This window comes from Zasmidium cellare (assembly GCF_010093935.1).
Source record: "Zasmidium cellare ATCC 36951 unplaced genomic scaffold M409scaffold_44, whole genome shotgun sequence".
NCBI lineage: Eukaryota > Fungi > Ascomycota > Dothideomycetes > Mycosphaerellales > Mycosphaerellaceae > Zasmidium > Zasmidium cellare.
The window spans coordinates 150,056-166,415 of record NW_022986988.1 but is presented as its reverse complement, the minus strand read 5'-3'; the positions used below and the strand labels follow the sequence as shown (position 1 = coordinate 166,415).

The 16,360-nt window shown below is 52.7% G+C and overlaps 6 protein-coding genes across 6 annotated transcripts; 3 read left to right on the top strand and 3 right to left on the bottom strand.

Annotated features, from left to right (window-relative positions):
- Window positions 1-213: 213 nt before the first annotated feature.
- On the bottom strand, window positions 214-3,258 carry M409DRAFT_28589 (uncharacterized protein; the record flags this gene model as incomplete). Its single annotated transcript, XM_033809104.1, has 5 exons — window positions 214-1,817; window positions 1,865-2,051; window positions 2,299-2,355; window positions 2,407-3,172; window positions 3,227-3,258. The coding sequence occupies 5 exons, from the start codon at window positions 3,256-3,258 to the stop codon at window positions 214-216; spliced, it is 2,646 nt and encodes an 881-aa protein (XP_033661872.1).
- Window positions 3,259-4,105: 847 nt separating this feature from the next.
- Window positions 4,106-4,682, bottom strand: M409DRAFT_28588 (uncharacterized protein; the record flags this gene model as incomplete). The annotated part of the gene is made up of 3 exons (XM_033809103.1): window positions 4,106-4,465; window positions 4,517-4,615; window positions 4,662-4,682. The coding sequence occupies 3 exons, from the start codon at window positions 4,680-4,682 to the stop codon at window positions 4,106-4,108; spliced, it is 480 nt and encodes a 159-aa protein (XP_033661871.1).
- A 413-nt stretch (window positions 4,683-5,095) lies between these two features.
- On the top strand, window positions 5,096-8,204 carry M409DRAFT_28587 (uncharacterized protein; the record flags this gene model as incomplete). The annotated part of the gene is made up of 8 exons (XM_033809102.1): window positions 5,096-5,108; window positions 5,240-5,698; window positions 5,750-5,802; window positions 5,851-5,972; window positions 6,025-6,463; window positions 6,560-7,641; window positions 7,693-7,778; window positions 7,840-8,204. The coding sequence occupies 8 exons, from the start codon at window positions 5,096-5,098 to the stop codon at window positions 8,202-8,204; spliced, it is 2,619 nt and encodes an 872-aa protein (XP_033661870.1).
- Window positions 8,205-9,201: 997 nt separating this feature from the next.
- M409DRAFT_28586 (uncharacterized protein) lies at window positions 9,202-12,254 on the top strand (the record flags this gene model as incomplete). The annotated part of the gene is made up of 7 exons (XM_033809101.1): window positions 9,202-9,637; window positions 9,686-9,738; window positions 9,786-10,297; window positions 10,349-10,404; window positions 10,458-11,703; window positions 11,761-11,852; window positions 11,911-12,254. 7 exons carry the CDS (start codon window positions 9,202-9,204, stop codon window positions 12,252-12,254), a joined length of 2,739 nt encoding a protein of 912 aa, XP_033661869.1.
- A 506-nt stretch (window positions 12,255-12,760) lies between these two features.
- On the bottom strand, window positions 12,761-13,738 carry M409DRAFT_70061 (uncharacterized protein; the record flags this gene model as incomplete). Its single annotated transcript, XM_033818554.1, has 7 exons — window positions 12,761-13,063; window positions 13,120-13,150; window positions 13,230-13,274; window positions 13,334-13,458; window positions 13,515-13,601; window positions 13,661-13,674; window positions 13,732-13,738. 7 exons carry the CDS (start codon window positions 13,736-13,738, stop codon window positions 12,761-12,763), a joined length of 612 nt encoding a protein of 203 aa, XP_033661868.1.
- Window positions 13,739-14,336: 598 nt separating this feature from the next.
- On the top strand, window positions 14,337-15,742 carry M409DRAFT_70060 (uncharacterized protein; the record flags this gene model as incomplete). Its single annotated transcript, XM_033818553.1, has 2 exons — window positions 14,337-14,548; window positions 14,596-15,742. The coding sequence occupies 2 exons, from the start codon at window positions 14,337-14,339 to the stop codon at window positions 15,740-15,742; spliced, it is 1,359 nt and encodes a 452-aa protein (XP_033661867.1).
- Window positions 15,743-16,360: the final 618 nt, after the last annotated feature.

The window sequence follows — 16,360 nt, the reverse complement described above, 5'->3', positions numbered from 1 at the left end:
AAAGAAGCCAATGAGATACACCTACTCGTTGAAGCGAGAGAGATAGCTACCAGAAGCGATACTATCTCGACGATGCTCCCATCACTTGCACGACCCCCTTTTCACATGCTCGCGGCTAGACGCTGGACTGCGCGCTGCAGCCTAAACTTCTCGCGGCTGTTCGCGGGCCCGCTGAAGCTTCGTCATGTGTCCATGCGATCTTCACCTCTTCCATTACTTCGTGTACCCGTGGGCATTGAGCCACTCCCGGGTCCTTTCCAGGTCTCGCTCGCGGTATCTTGCGTTGCCCTTGATGGTATCGCTGACGACAGCCAAGCCTCTATCGTAGCCCGTGTTGTCCTTGTTGCTGAAGAACTGCTCAATGTCCTTCTCCACCTCTGCGCTGGCGAACTTTTGCAGACTCATTCGGAGGAAGCGTTCGAGGACAACCATGTTCGCTCCCAGCTTCTCGCGAATCGCAGGCCATTCGGCCTTGATGTATTCCCAAACGGCGTCGCGCACTTTGGAGTTGTTTGCCAATGAAGCTCCAACAGAGTGGAGATCTTGAACAGCCACGTTACCACCAAAGGCAAACTTCAGATAGTCAGTAGCGAGTTCATGAGTCTGCACCGATCCCAGCGCCTGGAGTGTGATCTCTTTGCCGTCGATCGAGCTCGTTGTCTGGAACTCCTTCCGTACGGCTTTGTACGCATCATCACCACCATTCTTGATTGCGGTCTTGAAGACAGCGGCGCGCAGGGACGGGTGGATGGCCTTGGCATCTCCATCAAGGAAAGCCTTGAATCGCTTTTGAGCTTCGGCAACGACACTCTCATGGCCTACTAGACCGGCAGTGCTGATGAGCAGGGCGCGAAGTTGGCCAGTGAGGTAGTCGTCAGAGGGTCCGAAGTCCCAACCGATTTTGTCTGTAGCGGCAGTGACCAGCTTGAGCGTATACTTACGGAGACCGGCAGAAACTTCTTCGTCCGCTGAGAAGATGGATCGGATCTTGCCCAGACTTGAGAGAACCTCGCTCCAGACAAGGTAGTTCTTCTCAGTTACGAAGCCTTCCAAGAAAGACAGCACCGCAGGTGAAGTACCTTCTCCAGCGACTGCGAGTGCCGCCGCGTCACCGACAAGTCCGATCTTGTCCTGGACTGAGAGCTTATCAAGGACTTTGCTGAGTTCGATGAGGCGCTGGGGTGGAAGATTGGTGCGGTAGAAGCCAGTCTGGTCGACATTGACCTTGTAGAAGCTGGTGTCAACGTCACGGTAAGTATCCTCCTTCGCCGTCAATGGCTCACGCTTGGCGTCAGTAGCGTATGGTCCGGTCTTCAAACCTAATGGAATCCACCACACTGTCTGATCTTCCTCTGGCTTGACTTCACCTGCAGTCAGAAATCGGGATTGCTTCACGCTGAGTTGGCCTGGCTCCTCTGCGACTGTGACGACAGGGAACCCAATTTTACGGATCCAGGGGTCCATGAAGCTCGTAACGTCTTGACCTGAAGCCTTGCTCAAAGCTGACCAAAGGTCATTGGTAGTAGCGTTGCTGTACTTGTGAGCTTTCAAGTAGTCCGCAACTCCTTGAAGGAAGGTCTTGACGCCGAGGTGTGAGGCCAGCATGCGAATGACTGAGCTACCCTTCAAGTAGCTGATATGATCGAAGATCTGGTCAACTTCGAGGGCGTTGCGGACTGGGACTTCGATCGGATGAGACGTGCGCAGTGAATCGAGCTGGAAAGCCATCTGCATGCTGTCGGTGACAAACTGGCCCCAAACGTTCCAGTCCGGGTGGAGATGGTCGACGGCATACCAGCCCACCCAAGTTGCGAAGCCTACAACGTATAAGCAGTGTTATCTTGAGAACCGTGATCAGACATACCTTCGTTGAGCCACAGCTCAGACCACCAGTCCATTGTGACGAGGTTTCCGAACCATTGATGGGCCAGCTCGTGGGCAACAACGTAGACGACCCGGTTCCTGTACTTCTGATCCGATGCATACTCGTCGAACAGCACCGCCGTCGTTCTGTACGTTATTAGGCCCCAGTTCTCCATAGCGCCGTGGCTCTAGGATCAGTGGTTAGTATGCGTGTATGGATAGTAAAGGGAAGGCGCTGTTGTAGAGGTTCTTTTCGTGTTTTGACTGATATGATCGGATGTGCGGGGGAGGGGGCTTTCGGATATGTGGATAGATTTCGGAGCTACAGGGGTGGGAAGTGCGGGGGAAAAGAATTGTGGGGAGACATATAATGGCCTGATGAAAATCAGACAATTGCGAAGAACACGGAAGCAGATAAGAGCAGGTACCACTTACAAACTCATGAACTGCAAGAAGATCAACTTTCGGCAGAGGATAGTCGATCTGGAAGATCTGCAAACGAGTTAGCTGCAACGCCTTTCCCTTGGACAACACGGAACAAACCTCGGAAAAGTAGTCCACAATCTGATGCGCACTATCGAGTGCCAATTGTCCCTGATGTTTGAGTCCTCTGGTAGTGTACACTCTGACAGGCAAGCTCTTGCCGTTGTACTTTCTCCGCGTGAAGTCTTCGATATATTCGAAATCACCAAACGCCCACGCAAGCAGGTATGTCGACATGATTGGGGTTCGATCGAACGACACAATCTTGTGTCCAGCCTTGCTCTTTCGGGTCTCCCTCTCTTGCATGTTGCTCAGCGCAACAAGGTCTTCGGGAATTTCAATCTCGAAGTCGAAGGTGGCCTTGAGGTTCGGCTCGTCGAAACAGGGAAATGCTCGTCGAGCGTCTGAGCTCTCGAATTGAGTTGAGAACATGTAGTGGTGCTCGTTGTCCTTCGCAACACCCTTTGCCGGCTCAACAGTGGGCTTGTACTTGGACCGGTAGAAACCAGCCATATTGTTGTTCATGATACCCTCGAACGATATCGAAAGGACTGCCTTTGGCGATTGGGGAAGCTCTTGGTCGAACGTAAGAGTGGCTCGTTGGTTCTTCTCATCGTACGAGATGTTCGATGCCTTCACTGAGGAGGAGTGTTTGCCAGAATCAGATGCCACTTCGGCAGAGTGTAGCTTCAGTGCAAAGGCGTTCAACACAATGCTCTTGGTGGCCTTTTTGATCTCGACGTCGATGTTGACAGTGCCTTGGTACGTCCATGGCTCGCCTGGGGAGAGGTCTGTAAGGGAGATGGCGTAGTTGATGGGCTTAACACTGCCGTCGTTCCTGTCAGCTTCTTCTATCCAATGGTGAGTATTTCCAACATACTCCTCTGGGAGGACGTCTCTGTCTTGAGACATTTTGACCAGGAGCGAAGACGCTTCGCTGCTACAATGTCTCGCAGGCTGAACTCTTCTCTGGCTTGGGACTGCTCGTCTAGCACGTCTTACTCTATATCTCTCGATCTCTTGCGTGGAGCTCGCTCGCGGAATGGCCGATGTAACGAAGCTTGCTCTATTGTTTGGTGTCCTGGAAAGGAAGGTCGGTTTCACGTCGACGTGGCGTGCAGTTGGAAGGCAGACCCGCAATGCCCCGCCGTGCCCATTCGAGACAGTTCGTAGCTGGTGCTCGCAAAGCCGAATCAAGCCGTGTACCGTGGGATTGGAAGGTATCATTGATTGCAGCAGAACACCAGCAGCACGGCATCAAGACCTAAGTGAGACATAGGTAGCTCCTCCGCTCCACTCGACCCTCGACCTCCGCCATTCGCGCCGGAGCGAAAGCACGTGACAAACTTCTACAATGGCGATACGGTTGGCATAAGATCAGAACGCTGGACTCGGATACAATTGAGAAGCCACGTCTACTTTGACCTATGGTGTTGTAGCAAGACGATGCTGCGAACTGTACATATCGACACCCGGCACCAAACACCCGTAGGTCAGAACATGCCGCCAGACTCACCACAACATCGACGGAATTCAAGATTGGGATCTCAGTTCAATACTGATGTGGCTATGCTCATGCCAGAGCCCTATGTGGAAATATCCCATTTCACAAAGCCCACAGGCTTTCATACCGGCGCGGTCGCCCCGGCCCAAAGGGTATATGCCTCAACGCGCCCCAGAATACCACCCAACGCCTCCCATGCTGTCGTATCTCATCAACCCGTAAACGCCTTTTTGAAACCCACGAGCGACCTCGGTATTATAACCGAACGGTCACATCCAGACAAGGTATCCGGAAGTGGTACTTGTCCAATGCTCCTCGTAACCATTCAAACCCACTTGTTCCGTTTGTCGCGTTTGTTATTGCAGAACTTGATGTGCCCGCCATCTTATGCTTGATCCCATCCATCGCTGCGCTTGCCAGAGAGCCTCCCGTTCCGTTGATCGCGGAGACGGCTATGCTTGCGGTCTCAACGAGTGCCTCTGTGAATGTCGCATTGCCGCTGATGAAGGAGGCCGTCGTCGTCGAGATGGAGCCCATAAAGTCGCCGTTCCATCGTGGCTCGAACCAATCCGCCGAGAAATCGAAGAGGGAGAAGACGAGGACGAAGAGGAGGATCTGGAGTGGCTGTAAGCCTGGTGGTGCTGATGGAGCGTCGCCGGCACTTACGGAGCAATATACGCAGGCACCAGACAGTCGGTAGTGCGCCAGCAGGAAGAGAACGACGTAGATCGGTGGCGTACTTGTGAGGAAGACGAGGAGTGGTACCTGCAGTTCGTTAGAGCGGTTGGCCGAAGGTCATGAAGGCGCATACCCAGGAGCGAAGGCAGAACATCTTGTCGGAGAATTAAAGCGATCGTTGTTGTCAAAATAGAGGCTATCGCATGGTAGAAGAATGTGCGAATCGAAGAGCAGGTCTTGATTGTTTCCTGTCGCGTGCTGATGTCCGCAGGTAGAGTCGAAGGAGCTGGCCGGCTGATGTTGGTGCCTCAAGCTTCAACAGCGAAAGCCGACTTCACCTCCCTTCTTGAATCCAGCATTGCTCATCCATAACGAGAAGTTTAATATCATTTGCCTCGCATTCCACATCTATTCAATCGAGCGCTGTCGGCTCCGTCTGCGTTCGCGTGGAAAGGATGATCCCGCATATACTGTGATGTCTCCAACCGCTCATTAGATCTGCTCATCTCACATCACTTCACTCTGAGAGCGCATATTCAGGTCACGGAGCGGGTTTTCATGTGACATATGGCCGTGGAAAGTATAAGTAATTTCGTCTCCACTCCACCTCTACCTCTTTACAACAATCTCTTCAGCTACATCGGCTTTCATCTCAGACTCGTCAAGCTTCCCCATACCTTCTACTCCTTGACACTACACACCAACCAAGAGACATCATCATGGATGAGTCTTCCACATCATCCAACGCGAGGAAACGCAAGCGCTCAGACAATGAAGAACCACCTCCAGGCGACCAATGCTCATCTGCAACCGGTGATCCGAACGAGCGCAAATCGCCTCATCATCACGAGGGAGACGATGAAGCGGCTTCAAAACACTATGAAAGTGAAAGCAGCATATCGGACGATGAATCCGATGACGAAGAGGAAGCGGGCAACAGTTCCTATAGCGAAGATCAGGAGAAGCTTCCCAAGTGCGCAGCATTCGATGAGAGGACGGTGGCGCTGCCGGATCGAATTCGCCACGTCACAAAAGACGCAGCCCAGATCTTCGATATCCACGCTTGCAAAACGCAAGAAACTGAACGATTGCGTGGAAAATCGAACGAGATTTGCGAGATCCCCGTCCACGATCCCAAGATCATTGCCTTTATAGGACGCGGTGGACAGGGTATGATGCACAGCGACGAAATCAAAGTGCCCAAATACTAATTGACTCTAGGAAAAAGCTCTACCGTCAACTCGATCATCGACAGACCAGGGCTTGCCGATGCGGTAGGAGCTGAACATCTAGAGTATATGAACCTTGCTGATGCATTACAGGGCAATGGCGTGAACAGCGTAACCTGCGTCCCTACGATATACGAAACAGCACCCGAAGAGCAGATACCCGAATTTCAGCTACGATCGAATACTTCGACACTGCAGAGATCAGCAAGCTTCTTGTTGACGCGATCCGGGACTGGGAAGCCTGCCACCTTGGAGACGGTGTTACAGGCTCTACCAGCAGGAACCATGCGACCTAGTTGAGCAGAACGAGAAGTACGCCAGGCAGAGGACGGCTGTTTCCGTTTTTGCAGCTGCCTTCCGGCACAGGAAAGATTTCTCTACCGACGATGAGACTGCCAAGACGCTCTGTAAAATCTGCAAAGCCAATGGCACATATCAAGAAAAAGTCCAAGAATTCGTGGAAATCGTCGAAGCTGCCATGGACCACCGAATCTCAGGGAGCAAGCGCCAGGTCTCTGAGGAGCACCAGACCTTGGAGAAACTCCATGAGTGGCTCAACTCCCGTATCGGGATTGAGGAGTCTCGAGTGCCCAAAGACCTAAGCCTGTCGCCTTTTGTGAAGCAGGCTACTATTGGAGTGCGTGGCTCCAAAGTGCTGGAATGTTGGAGAATTGCAGACCTTCCCGGACTGGATGACATCCACAAGGTCAGAGCTAATTACACGAAATCGAAAATCCAGCAGTGTAATCGCCTCATTTTCGTTAATTGCTTTGACCGACTGATCGATGGCGCCGTTTTCTAGAACCTGCTGGCAACCTATGGACCCAGTTTCAAAGACAAATTCGACATTGTCGTTACGAAGTGTGACGATGGCCTGGAGGTTAAGCGGATGAAATCGTACGCACAACACGAACCGGAGCTCAAGTCGGGCTGTGAAGATTGGGCCTTGTTCTTGGACCTATTAGACAATCGAAAACAGTATCTAAAAAAGAGGTCTAGCAAAGATGCGAATGCACGACAAAAGCTTGACTCATTGCAGGCGGCAAGGCCGCGATGCAACAGCCTCTTTACCGCAAAGGCTGTCGAATTTCGGAACAAGGACGCTATAGCGAAAGCGCAGCCTTTGATTGAGCGCTACGTTCCTGGCGTGGAGCCGCGGATGTTCTGCATTTCGAACATGCAGTACGAGGCCCACAAGGACTCTTCCCTGGATGTCGAGGCCAGAATCAGCGTTAAGCTTACAGGTGTACCGGCCTTGCGCTCCCAACTTTTGTCCCTTGCAGGCCCCGACAAGTTCAAGAAATTGCAGGATTTCGTTGACTTTCCATTCACTGACTGGATCGCGAGCTGCAAGCTTTGGCTCCACAACACGTCCGATGAACGAGACGATGACCTGGTCTTGATGAATCAGGAATCAAAACCAAAGGTCGCGCATATGTTCGGGGAATTGGAGGACAACCTGAAGCATGAGGCTGCTCGACCTATCTTAAGCCATCTTAAGGCAAGTGGGCCTGAGTATGCTGCGTATGCCGCGGAAATTGTGGATCACGACCTTAGGAAGCAGCATTGGCCCACACTCGGTGCCTTCTTTCGCCGTTCAGGCACCTATCGAGACCGGCCATCCTGGAACTTGCGTTTTACAACAGGCGCGCGGTCTTTCGTCAACTCGGAATGGGAACCTCTTACCAAGTCTGCAACCAAGCAGCTTGGAGAAGTCAAGGGAGCTGCTACCGCTATGGCCGAAAGCATGAAGCCACATGGCCAGGCAAAGAAGGCCTTCGCCGGTGGTCCAGTTAACACAATGGACGACACGTTGCAGGGGAAGATTAATGGCATTCGTCAAGCGTTTGAACAAGCAGAGGCCAAGCTAGCGGAAGATCTAAAGTAAGTCGCTGTCGTTTCCGTTTTATGCTGGCTATGTTCTAACCGCAACAGGGTCACCCGTATCAACGTAGCGGAAGGGAATTTCTTCACCAAAGCCATGAAGCCAGCCTATGAGGAATGCAACTCGCTCACTAGAGGTACGCACAACTTGACCTTCCTAACACTCAAAGGGTCTGCAGAACTGATCCTATGATACAGGCCTCACAATCAGGAAGAGATCGCTCGACGTCCTCCAGGCTCATCTTACAAAAGAAGGCGACAGTAGCCCCTTTGCACTGTTCGTCGATCGTATCGAGCGAGCGATCCAAAACAGCGTCAAGACCACGATCGCCAATCTCCAGAAGCAAACCCTTCTAATCTTTCAGGAGATCGAGAAGGACGACGAGTCCACCTTACAGGGTTATAGACTCCACCCTGACGAGGAACACCTCCGGAACGACCTCGTGGATTTCTTCGAGAAGTGGGACACAGAGATTGAAGAGATCAAGCGGGCTTGTACAGAGATTGAGAAGGGAGGTCGTCGTACACAGCTGATTCGAGAGCTCGAGAGCCTCACCTCATGATTTGGCAATACGATTGCATCTCCGATACAACACCCAATGCGGCAGGATGGAACACAAGCAGAGGAGGGCCGGTCAGATTGAATCAAAAAGCAGACGACCGTGATACAGACATCACGGCCGAGACTGAGAATTGTACAGGTAGCATCCAAAAGATAGTACTTTCCCTGCGATGAATCAAGCCTGACTCTGTGCCAAGAAAGACTTTGGGTTGTTGATCCTGTTTCTTGTCTCGAGATAGCCTGAGATCAATGGAGATGTACAGGACTGGCGTAAAAGGCCGTGGCATGGGCGTCCTCGTAGGAGCTCGCTGGTTGGTGTTGGTGCCTGAGGCATCACAATGTGAAAGCCGACTTCACCTCTTCTCACTTCAGCTCTTCTCACTTCAGCTCACCTCCATCGGTCTCCCGCCAGCACTCAATTACAACCGCTTCACGCCCATGCGCGTTCAAATGCCAACGTAGTAGATGTTCATGCTCTCTACAAATAGAACCATTTGATACCATCAGAAACGAACCGCATCACGATTCCGACCTAGCAACCATGCCTGCAGATATTCGCGGATGTTTGGCCTCTACGCCTGCATATTCCACCCTGATACAGCACTCTATAAGGGATGGGAAATAATACAGAGCCATACCTTTCGTATCTCGGTTTGCCAGATCCACGCTCTCAGACATCCTCCAAAATCCGCCTCCAGACTCAGCGTCTTCATCTCCTCTTTCACGTGTAAGACATCAGGTACCCGCTCACTTTTTCATATGCAGCGATCGAATCTCGCATATCAAACTGAAGCACAATCCTGAGTGTTTCAGTAGTCGTCACTTTCTCGTGCCTTCCATTTTGGGAACCCTTTCTTCCCGCTTCTGAACTTTCCAGCGGCGGTCTCGTCGAATGTAAACAACCGGCGCAAACAGATTTTAGGCGAGCATAAATTCGACGCTTTGAACTCCTGCCAAAACTTGCCACCTGTCGCGCATCCCCTCGCTGGTCCATCGTCATGGCGAACACAAACTCGAGGACCCAGCTCGGAGGGGAGAGGCCATTGGAAGAATATTCCGACGTAGGAGGTGGAGAGAAACACACGATCAACACCTTCATGGACCTCACGCTCGGCGATGACCAGGATGTGGGCGGCGACGACAAGGCAGACGAGACGATGGACACCATCAGCGATGCTGAAGAGGATGAAAGCGACGAAGAGACTGGATACTGCGAAAAGATGGAAGCGCTGCCAACTTGTGCCGCATTTGATTCTGGAACCCCAAAAGTAAAAGCAAAACTAGTCGAGCTCGCTGACAAGGCGAATGACCTCTTCGAATGCAACTCGTGCACTTCGCCTGACGCCGAGCGACTGTATAATAAGCTCAACAAGGTCAGGACTATCCCAGAACCAGAGCGTAAAATGATTGGACTCATTGGCAATGCCGGGCAAGGTAAGCCTATCATCGTCTTGCCCTGTGGCCACTACTGACCAGCTTAAGGCAAGAGCTCATGCATCAACTCAATCAACGATATCTCGAAACTCGCGAAAGCTGTAAGTCTACTCAATTCCAAAGGAAAATCGCGCTGACCTTGTCAAAGGTGAGTGCTGGCAAGAGTGTCACATTCGTCGTTTCGCTATACGAAAAAGTGGCGGCGTCTCAGAAGCACGACTTCTCTGCTCGAATTGAATACTTCGATATCGAAGCCGTCAAGAAGATGCTCGAAGACGCCATAATGGATTTTCAAGCGTACTTTAACGAAGCCGACAAGAACTGGGACAACGAGGAGAAGAAGAACCGAAAGAAGAGGGCGATGACAACGGTCAGCCTTTTCCGCGCAGTGTTCTGCGATCTGACGAACTTTCGAACGGACGGAGATGCCGAGAGATGGCTCAATGAACTTTGTAGTTTTCCGAACGAGGTCGAGGAGAAAGCACAGGGGTTTGTTGACCTTGTTGAAGGTCGGATGAACAGCCGATTTGGAGACAGTGAGCGTGTGATATACCAGGATGCGATGAACCAACACGATCTTCGTAGTTGGCTGGACCCCAACCTCAGCGAGGACAACGTCGGCGAGGAACCCCTCTTGTGGCCGTTTGTGAAGCAAGTTCGGTGAGCTTATCTTTCGCGTCTTGCCATTGTACAAACGCTGACTTCGGGCAGGATTGGAGTTCGTGGCTCTCGGATGCTTGATCATTGGACTCTTGCAGATCTCCCGGGTAGGGCACTGACGATGCATCTTTCAGAATGACCTCCGCTAATACATTCGCAGGTGTCACGGACACGAACCAGGTGAGAGTCGATGCGACTCTGAACCACATCCGACAGTGTGATCATCTCTGGATCTTTGACGATGTGGCGCGGATCGTTACCAACGGAAACGTGGTCAACCACTTGGACAAATATGGGAAGATGTTCAAGGACAACTTCGCAGTCATCGCCACCAAATGCGATGAAGGTGTTGACACGGAGTTAGTCAGGGAGATGACTCGCAACTCGAGAGCTCTCAAGTACTGCCCCGATCTCGCGGAGCGTGAGGAACGCTGGGAGGACATCAATGGAGCGCTGAAGGACAAGATCTCGAGACTGTCGAGAAAGAAGCAAAAGAAATCGAAGACTAGCGCCAGTCCGCAAGAAGGAGACCCCGAGAGGCTTCAGAGGTCCCTCAAAAAGACCGATGATGAGTGGTGGGAGCTCATCGTCAATGCACGGAACCATGCCATCGGGCGTGAACTTTGGGACGCCTGTCGAAAGTGTCTGCCGCCCACCCACTACCTGAAAGTCTTCGCTATCTCGAACACCCAGTACGAATCGCTCAAGTCTGGAGACGGAAGAGCATATTTCCAGCTGAGCGCAAAAGGCACCGGCATTCCCAAGCTCCGCGTCTACTACCTCAGTGCTGCGGCGCAGCCCTTCTTCCAGAGCCTCCTGAACTTCGTGAACCATGACTTCGGTGTGTTCATCGAGGGTTGCAAGCTGTTCGTCCGCAACGATCCCGTCGAAGGCAGAAATGAGCTCATTTCGGTCACAAAGGACGCCCAGCAGAAGATTCAAACTGCTCTGAACGACTATTCTCGAGAGGTTCGAATGGAAGCGAACAGGAAGGTCTTCCGAAGCCTGAGAGCAAATCAACGCCAGTACACGCTTCAAGCATGGGAGATAGTGGACGACACACTCAGCAGCCACGCATGGGCTACGCTCAAGGTTTTCATCCGCCATCATGGAAATCACTCGACGCCCGCGATGCCGGACAAGCAGTGGAACGTCCTCTTCACTGAGCAAGCACGCGGTCATGTGGTTCAGAACTGGGAATCGTACATCCCAGATCTGAAGCAGAAGTGGAAGTTGCTTGAGGGAACTACGTTCTCAGAGTTGGAGAGCATCTTCAAATTGCTCAAGTCCAAAGCCAGACACCCAGACTCCCCAATGCACACCTTCGCTGCATCGCTGGAGTCGAGAACGAACGGTGTGCGCGAGACCTTCACTGCAGCCGAAGAATCTCTGGAGGGCGATCTCAGGTAAGTTTATGATGCTCTGCGATCTACTATCACAGCCGCTGACTGACATCGTACCAGACGCATCTACAACGACGCCACCGTCGACGGTCCCACGAACTTCTTTATGCAAGCCATGGTCCCGGCCTACGTAGCGTGCAAGAAGATCTCAGGTAACACACACACCCAATACCCCCCACAGTTACACAATAGCTAATACACAGCCAACAGGCAACGGGTGCAGAGATCGCTGGCTCGAAGTCCTCAAGGACCACCTCGCAGTGGCCAACGAAGGAACTCCCTTTGAGAAACTGGCCGACCTCATGCAGGCCGCCATCAACGCCGCCGTCCTGAAGCAAGTCGCCCAACTCCAAGAGTCGATCGACAAGACGTTAACCCTGATCCTGGAAGACTTCGCTTCTGGGGCCACGGAAGTGGAGCAGAGCGATGCCGAAGAGGGACTGCGTGAGGATCTCAAGGACTGGCTGCCGGGTGTGATTCAAGAGTACGATATCTGTCGGCAGATGCTCCGTGAAGTGCGGAAGAGATGCTTCAAGGAGATCTTTGTGGACTGAATGTGCAGAAGTGGCAGAAGGTGATGGACGGCATCGTGGAGATCATGTTCATCTTCTGGGTGGGCGTGTACAGTGAAAGACGGTGGCCACATCAGAATGTCGAACACACACACAGGATATGGCGGACGCTTTGGAAGCAATGAGCAGTTTGCGTAGGCTAGAAATCGCGAATGAGAGATGTTACCGATGCAGAAATCATTGAAAACATTCACACATCCTCAGGATTAAGTTTCAAATTTCATTGCTGCATGCCTAAACTCGTGCGAACCTGATGAACCACTCTCTGCAGTGCCACGATATCGTCAAAAGGGACAAGTGCTGGATTTGACGCCCTTCCTTTCCGACGCCGCAAAACTCCAGGCGCGCACACCGCACAGCAGCTTTCCCCCCGGGTCATGCATGCCACACATCATCTCAAAGACGAATTCGCTCCCATCATCAAGAGGACAAACTCCCATGTATGTACCAACGACAGCGCACGGTTTGAAAGGTAGAGAAGTGCCAGACTAGCAGCACTGACCCTTCTTGGAGGCGTCGCCGGGAGGTGTGCTGCTTGAGAGAGGGATGCTCGTTCCTTGGCCAGGGCCGGGGGCTGATTCGCCCTGGTCGAGAGCCTTGGAGCTGACGATCCGGTAGATCTCCGTCAGTTCGTTCTGGAAGGCGAGCTCGACGTTGCTGGCGTCGAGAGCAGAAGTCTCGATGAAGGAGAGGCCGTTCTCGCTGGCGAATTGCTTGGCCTCCTCGGTGGGAACGGCTCGCAGGTGTCGCAAATCGCTCTTGTTTCCGACCAGCATGATGACGATGTTGGTCTTTGGTATAGTGTCAGCATATCTTCCCAAGCTCATAGTTCAGCCATTTGACATACGTCCGCATGATCCCGCAGCTCTTTCAACCACCTCGTCACATTCTCGTATGTCTGGTGTCCAGGGGGCTGTCAGCGTGTGCCTCATCCGCGATATGGCTCCTTTGACCTACTTGCTGATATCATAGACGAGCAATGCTCCTACTGCGCCTCGGTAGCTACAAAGAACACTTGTCAGCTTGTCTCCATGTCCGCCTCCGAATCCTCAGGCACATACTATGCGGAGGTGATGGCACGGTAGCGCTCCTGACCAGCAGTGTCCCAAATCTGCGCCTTGATCGTCTTGTTGTCGACCTGGATGCTGCGAGTAGCAAACTCCACACCGATCGTCGACTTGCTGTCCTATCATGCCGCATCAGCTCGCCGCCGCTCCTTCTACGTCACTGCTCTTGCCATACCAGGTTGAACTCGTTCCGGGTGAATCGCGAGAGCAGGTTGGACTTGCCGACGCCCGAGTCGCCTATCAAGACCACCTTGAAGAGGAACTGGAGAAGTATGCGTTAGCACGTGCGCATGGGCCGATATCAAGCGTCATGTGATGTACATCATATTCGTCGTCTGCCAGAGAGGGTCAGCATGTGGTATGTATCATATGGAGTGCCATGTATGACATACTAGCCATGGCGTGTCTGCCTTGTGCGTCTCCTGTCTCCTTTGTTCGAAGGTGTTGGTCTGGGATTCGTGGTCGGAGCAGAGGGGCGGGTTGGTGGGGTCTGCGCTATGCGGTGGCCTGGCGATGAGGCGGTCTGAAAAGGTCGCCGTGGCGGTAATGGGTTGGTGAATGAGAGCTGGCGACAAGGCTGCCGGCGGTGGTTTGCGATGCGTTGGCGGCTTTGTTGGTGCCTTCACGGATGCTCGCTCGCTGCTCGTCAAAGCCACCGTAGGGAGTGCAGCAGAAGGGGTCTGCGGGCGGTCCCGCTAGTGCCGCCCGCTAGTGGAACGATATCTTCACGTGCCGTCGCGCTGCGTCGCAACGTCCGCACCAAGATCGGATCGCCGCCGTTGCTATCGCCAACTCAATCAGCTCAATCAACGCGCCTGTTTTGGATGACGCGAGTTAAAGGCGTCGTCACCTGTTGCCAAGTCGCCAGCGAGACACGGACGCGATCAAGTGCCGATTTGCGGCCCTCGCCACGACGCCGCATCATGATATGACCTAAATATCATCACCTCCCCGACCTGGATTCTACTGGGCCATATATATTCACAATACCTTCAACATGGCCGACTCGGATCCAGAGTATGATGCCGGCTCGGACGATGATGTTCGAGTCAACGGGGCCAGCTCTCGGTCGATGGCCTCTAGGCCTAAAGGACGCGAGAGAGCGACGTGGGAAGCGTCAGCTTCTCGAAACTGGGAGCTGCAAGAAGGCGCAGACGGTGACATTGAAGGCGTGTATGCTGGTAGGGAGGAAGCGGAGAAACGAAAGAAGTAATGCACTTTCTACTATTCCTTACTTTCACTCTGACTTGCGTTAGGCTCCATAAAGATACGACTCCTCTCCAGCGTGGTATCATTCGGCACACGATTCTGATGATAGACTTGTCATCGGCCATGACAGAGAAGGATCTTCGGCCGACTAGGCATCTTCTCACCATGACATACACGATCGCATTCATTCGAGAATACTTTGAGCAGAATCCAATATCCCAACTTGGTATACTTGGTATGCACGACGGCCTAGCGATCAGAGTGAGTGATATGTCGGGAAACCCAAACGACCATATCAACGCCATCAAAGTCCTGCGAGGCACCGATCCGAAAGGCAACCCTTCTCTGCAAAACGGTCTCGACATGGCTCGGGCGGCACTGTATCATACTCCATCTCACGGCACACGGGAAGTCGTAATCATTTTGGGTGCTTTACTCACCTCGGATCCCGGCGACATCCACGACACAATTAAGGCCTGCATCAAGGACAAGATTCGGGTCAACATCATCGGTCTTGCAGCACAGATGCACATTTGTGCAGAGATCTGCCGCAAAACCAACCAAGGCGATGAGAATTGCTACAATGTTGCACTTGATGAGGTGCACTATCGAGAACTGCTGATGGGCATCACAACACCCCCAGTCGTACGTGCTTCAGATGCCGAAGCTCAGAAGCGGAACCAAGCTGCCCTCCTGATGATGGGATTTCCCTCTCGTATCGTCGAGGAGAAAGCTACCCTGTGTGCATGTCACGGAAACTTGACACGCGGCGGGTACCTTTGCAGTAGATGCAAAGCGAAGGTCTGCAATCTGCCTGCTACATGTCCAACATGTGACTTGACGCTCATCTTATCCACGCACTTGGCCCGCTCATACCATCACTTGTTTCCTCTCCAGAATTGGGTGGAGGTGTCATGGGAGCGAGCTCGGCAGAAAGGTAGCACACAATGCTATGGCTGTCAAGCACCGTTCCCTGCAGTCCCTCGAGCGTCAGATGGCGCGAACGGAGAGGCTCACGAAAAGACGAGGACTCGCGTTGAAGGTGCTTCCGAATCCAGCAGATACGAGTGCGAGACATGCGAGAACCATTTCTGCATTGACTGTGATGTCTTCTGCCACGAGACAGTCCACAACTGCCCCGGATGCCAAAGCAACGCGCACTTGCCAGGCGTGGAAGCTGCCAATGGTGCTTGAGGCCTTCCGTTACGAGTATTGTCGAAGGTGGCTGCCAAAGACACGGCATTCGATATTGGTCGAAGTTCTACTGTTGTGGCTTCACCAAACATACGCAAAACGCTTCCAAGCAGCCATTCGTACCAAACACAAGCATCAGTACATCAACAGGTCAGCCGAATCCGGGAATCAAGCAGCGACTGAGCCCCTGGCCCACATCTTTCAAGAAGGCTTCGCTGACAAAGTAGCAGTCATTTGCTATCATGCCTACCCTCACCGATCTCCCTCAAGAGATCCTCGACAACATCTTCAACTACCTTGCGCCGGGCTGTATTGAGATTCTCGACGGCAACGTGGTCTTCACTTCGACCGAACGTCCAAACGTAAGCTTCTTCTCAGACAACTGTCCCCATAGAACGATCTATCATCCAGTGGACACGTACAAACTTCAGGCGCTCAGTCACACATTGTTCGCTGGAGCTAGTGGCTGATGATAAAAGTTTGACGCCTGCACCCGCTACAATCCCGACGTCGACGACGGCGCCGATGCTTTGCCCGCCGATCGCTCCAGCATCCACCGCTACCTCTGCAATTGCTGGCGAAAGCTTGAAATAGATGAGAGCCACGAGGAATCAATTT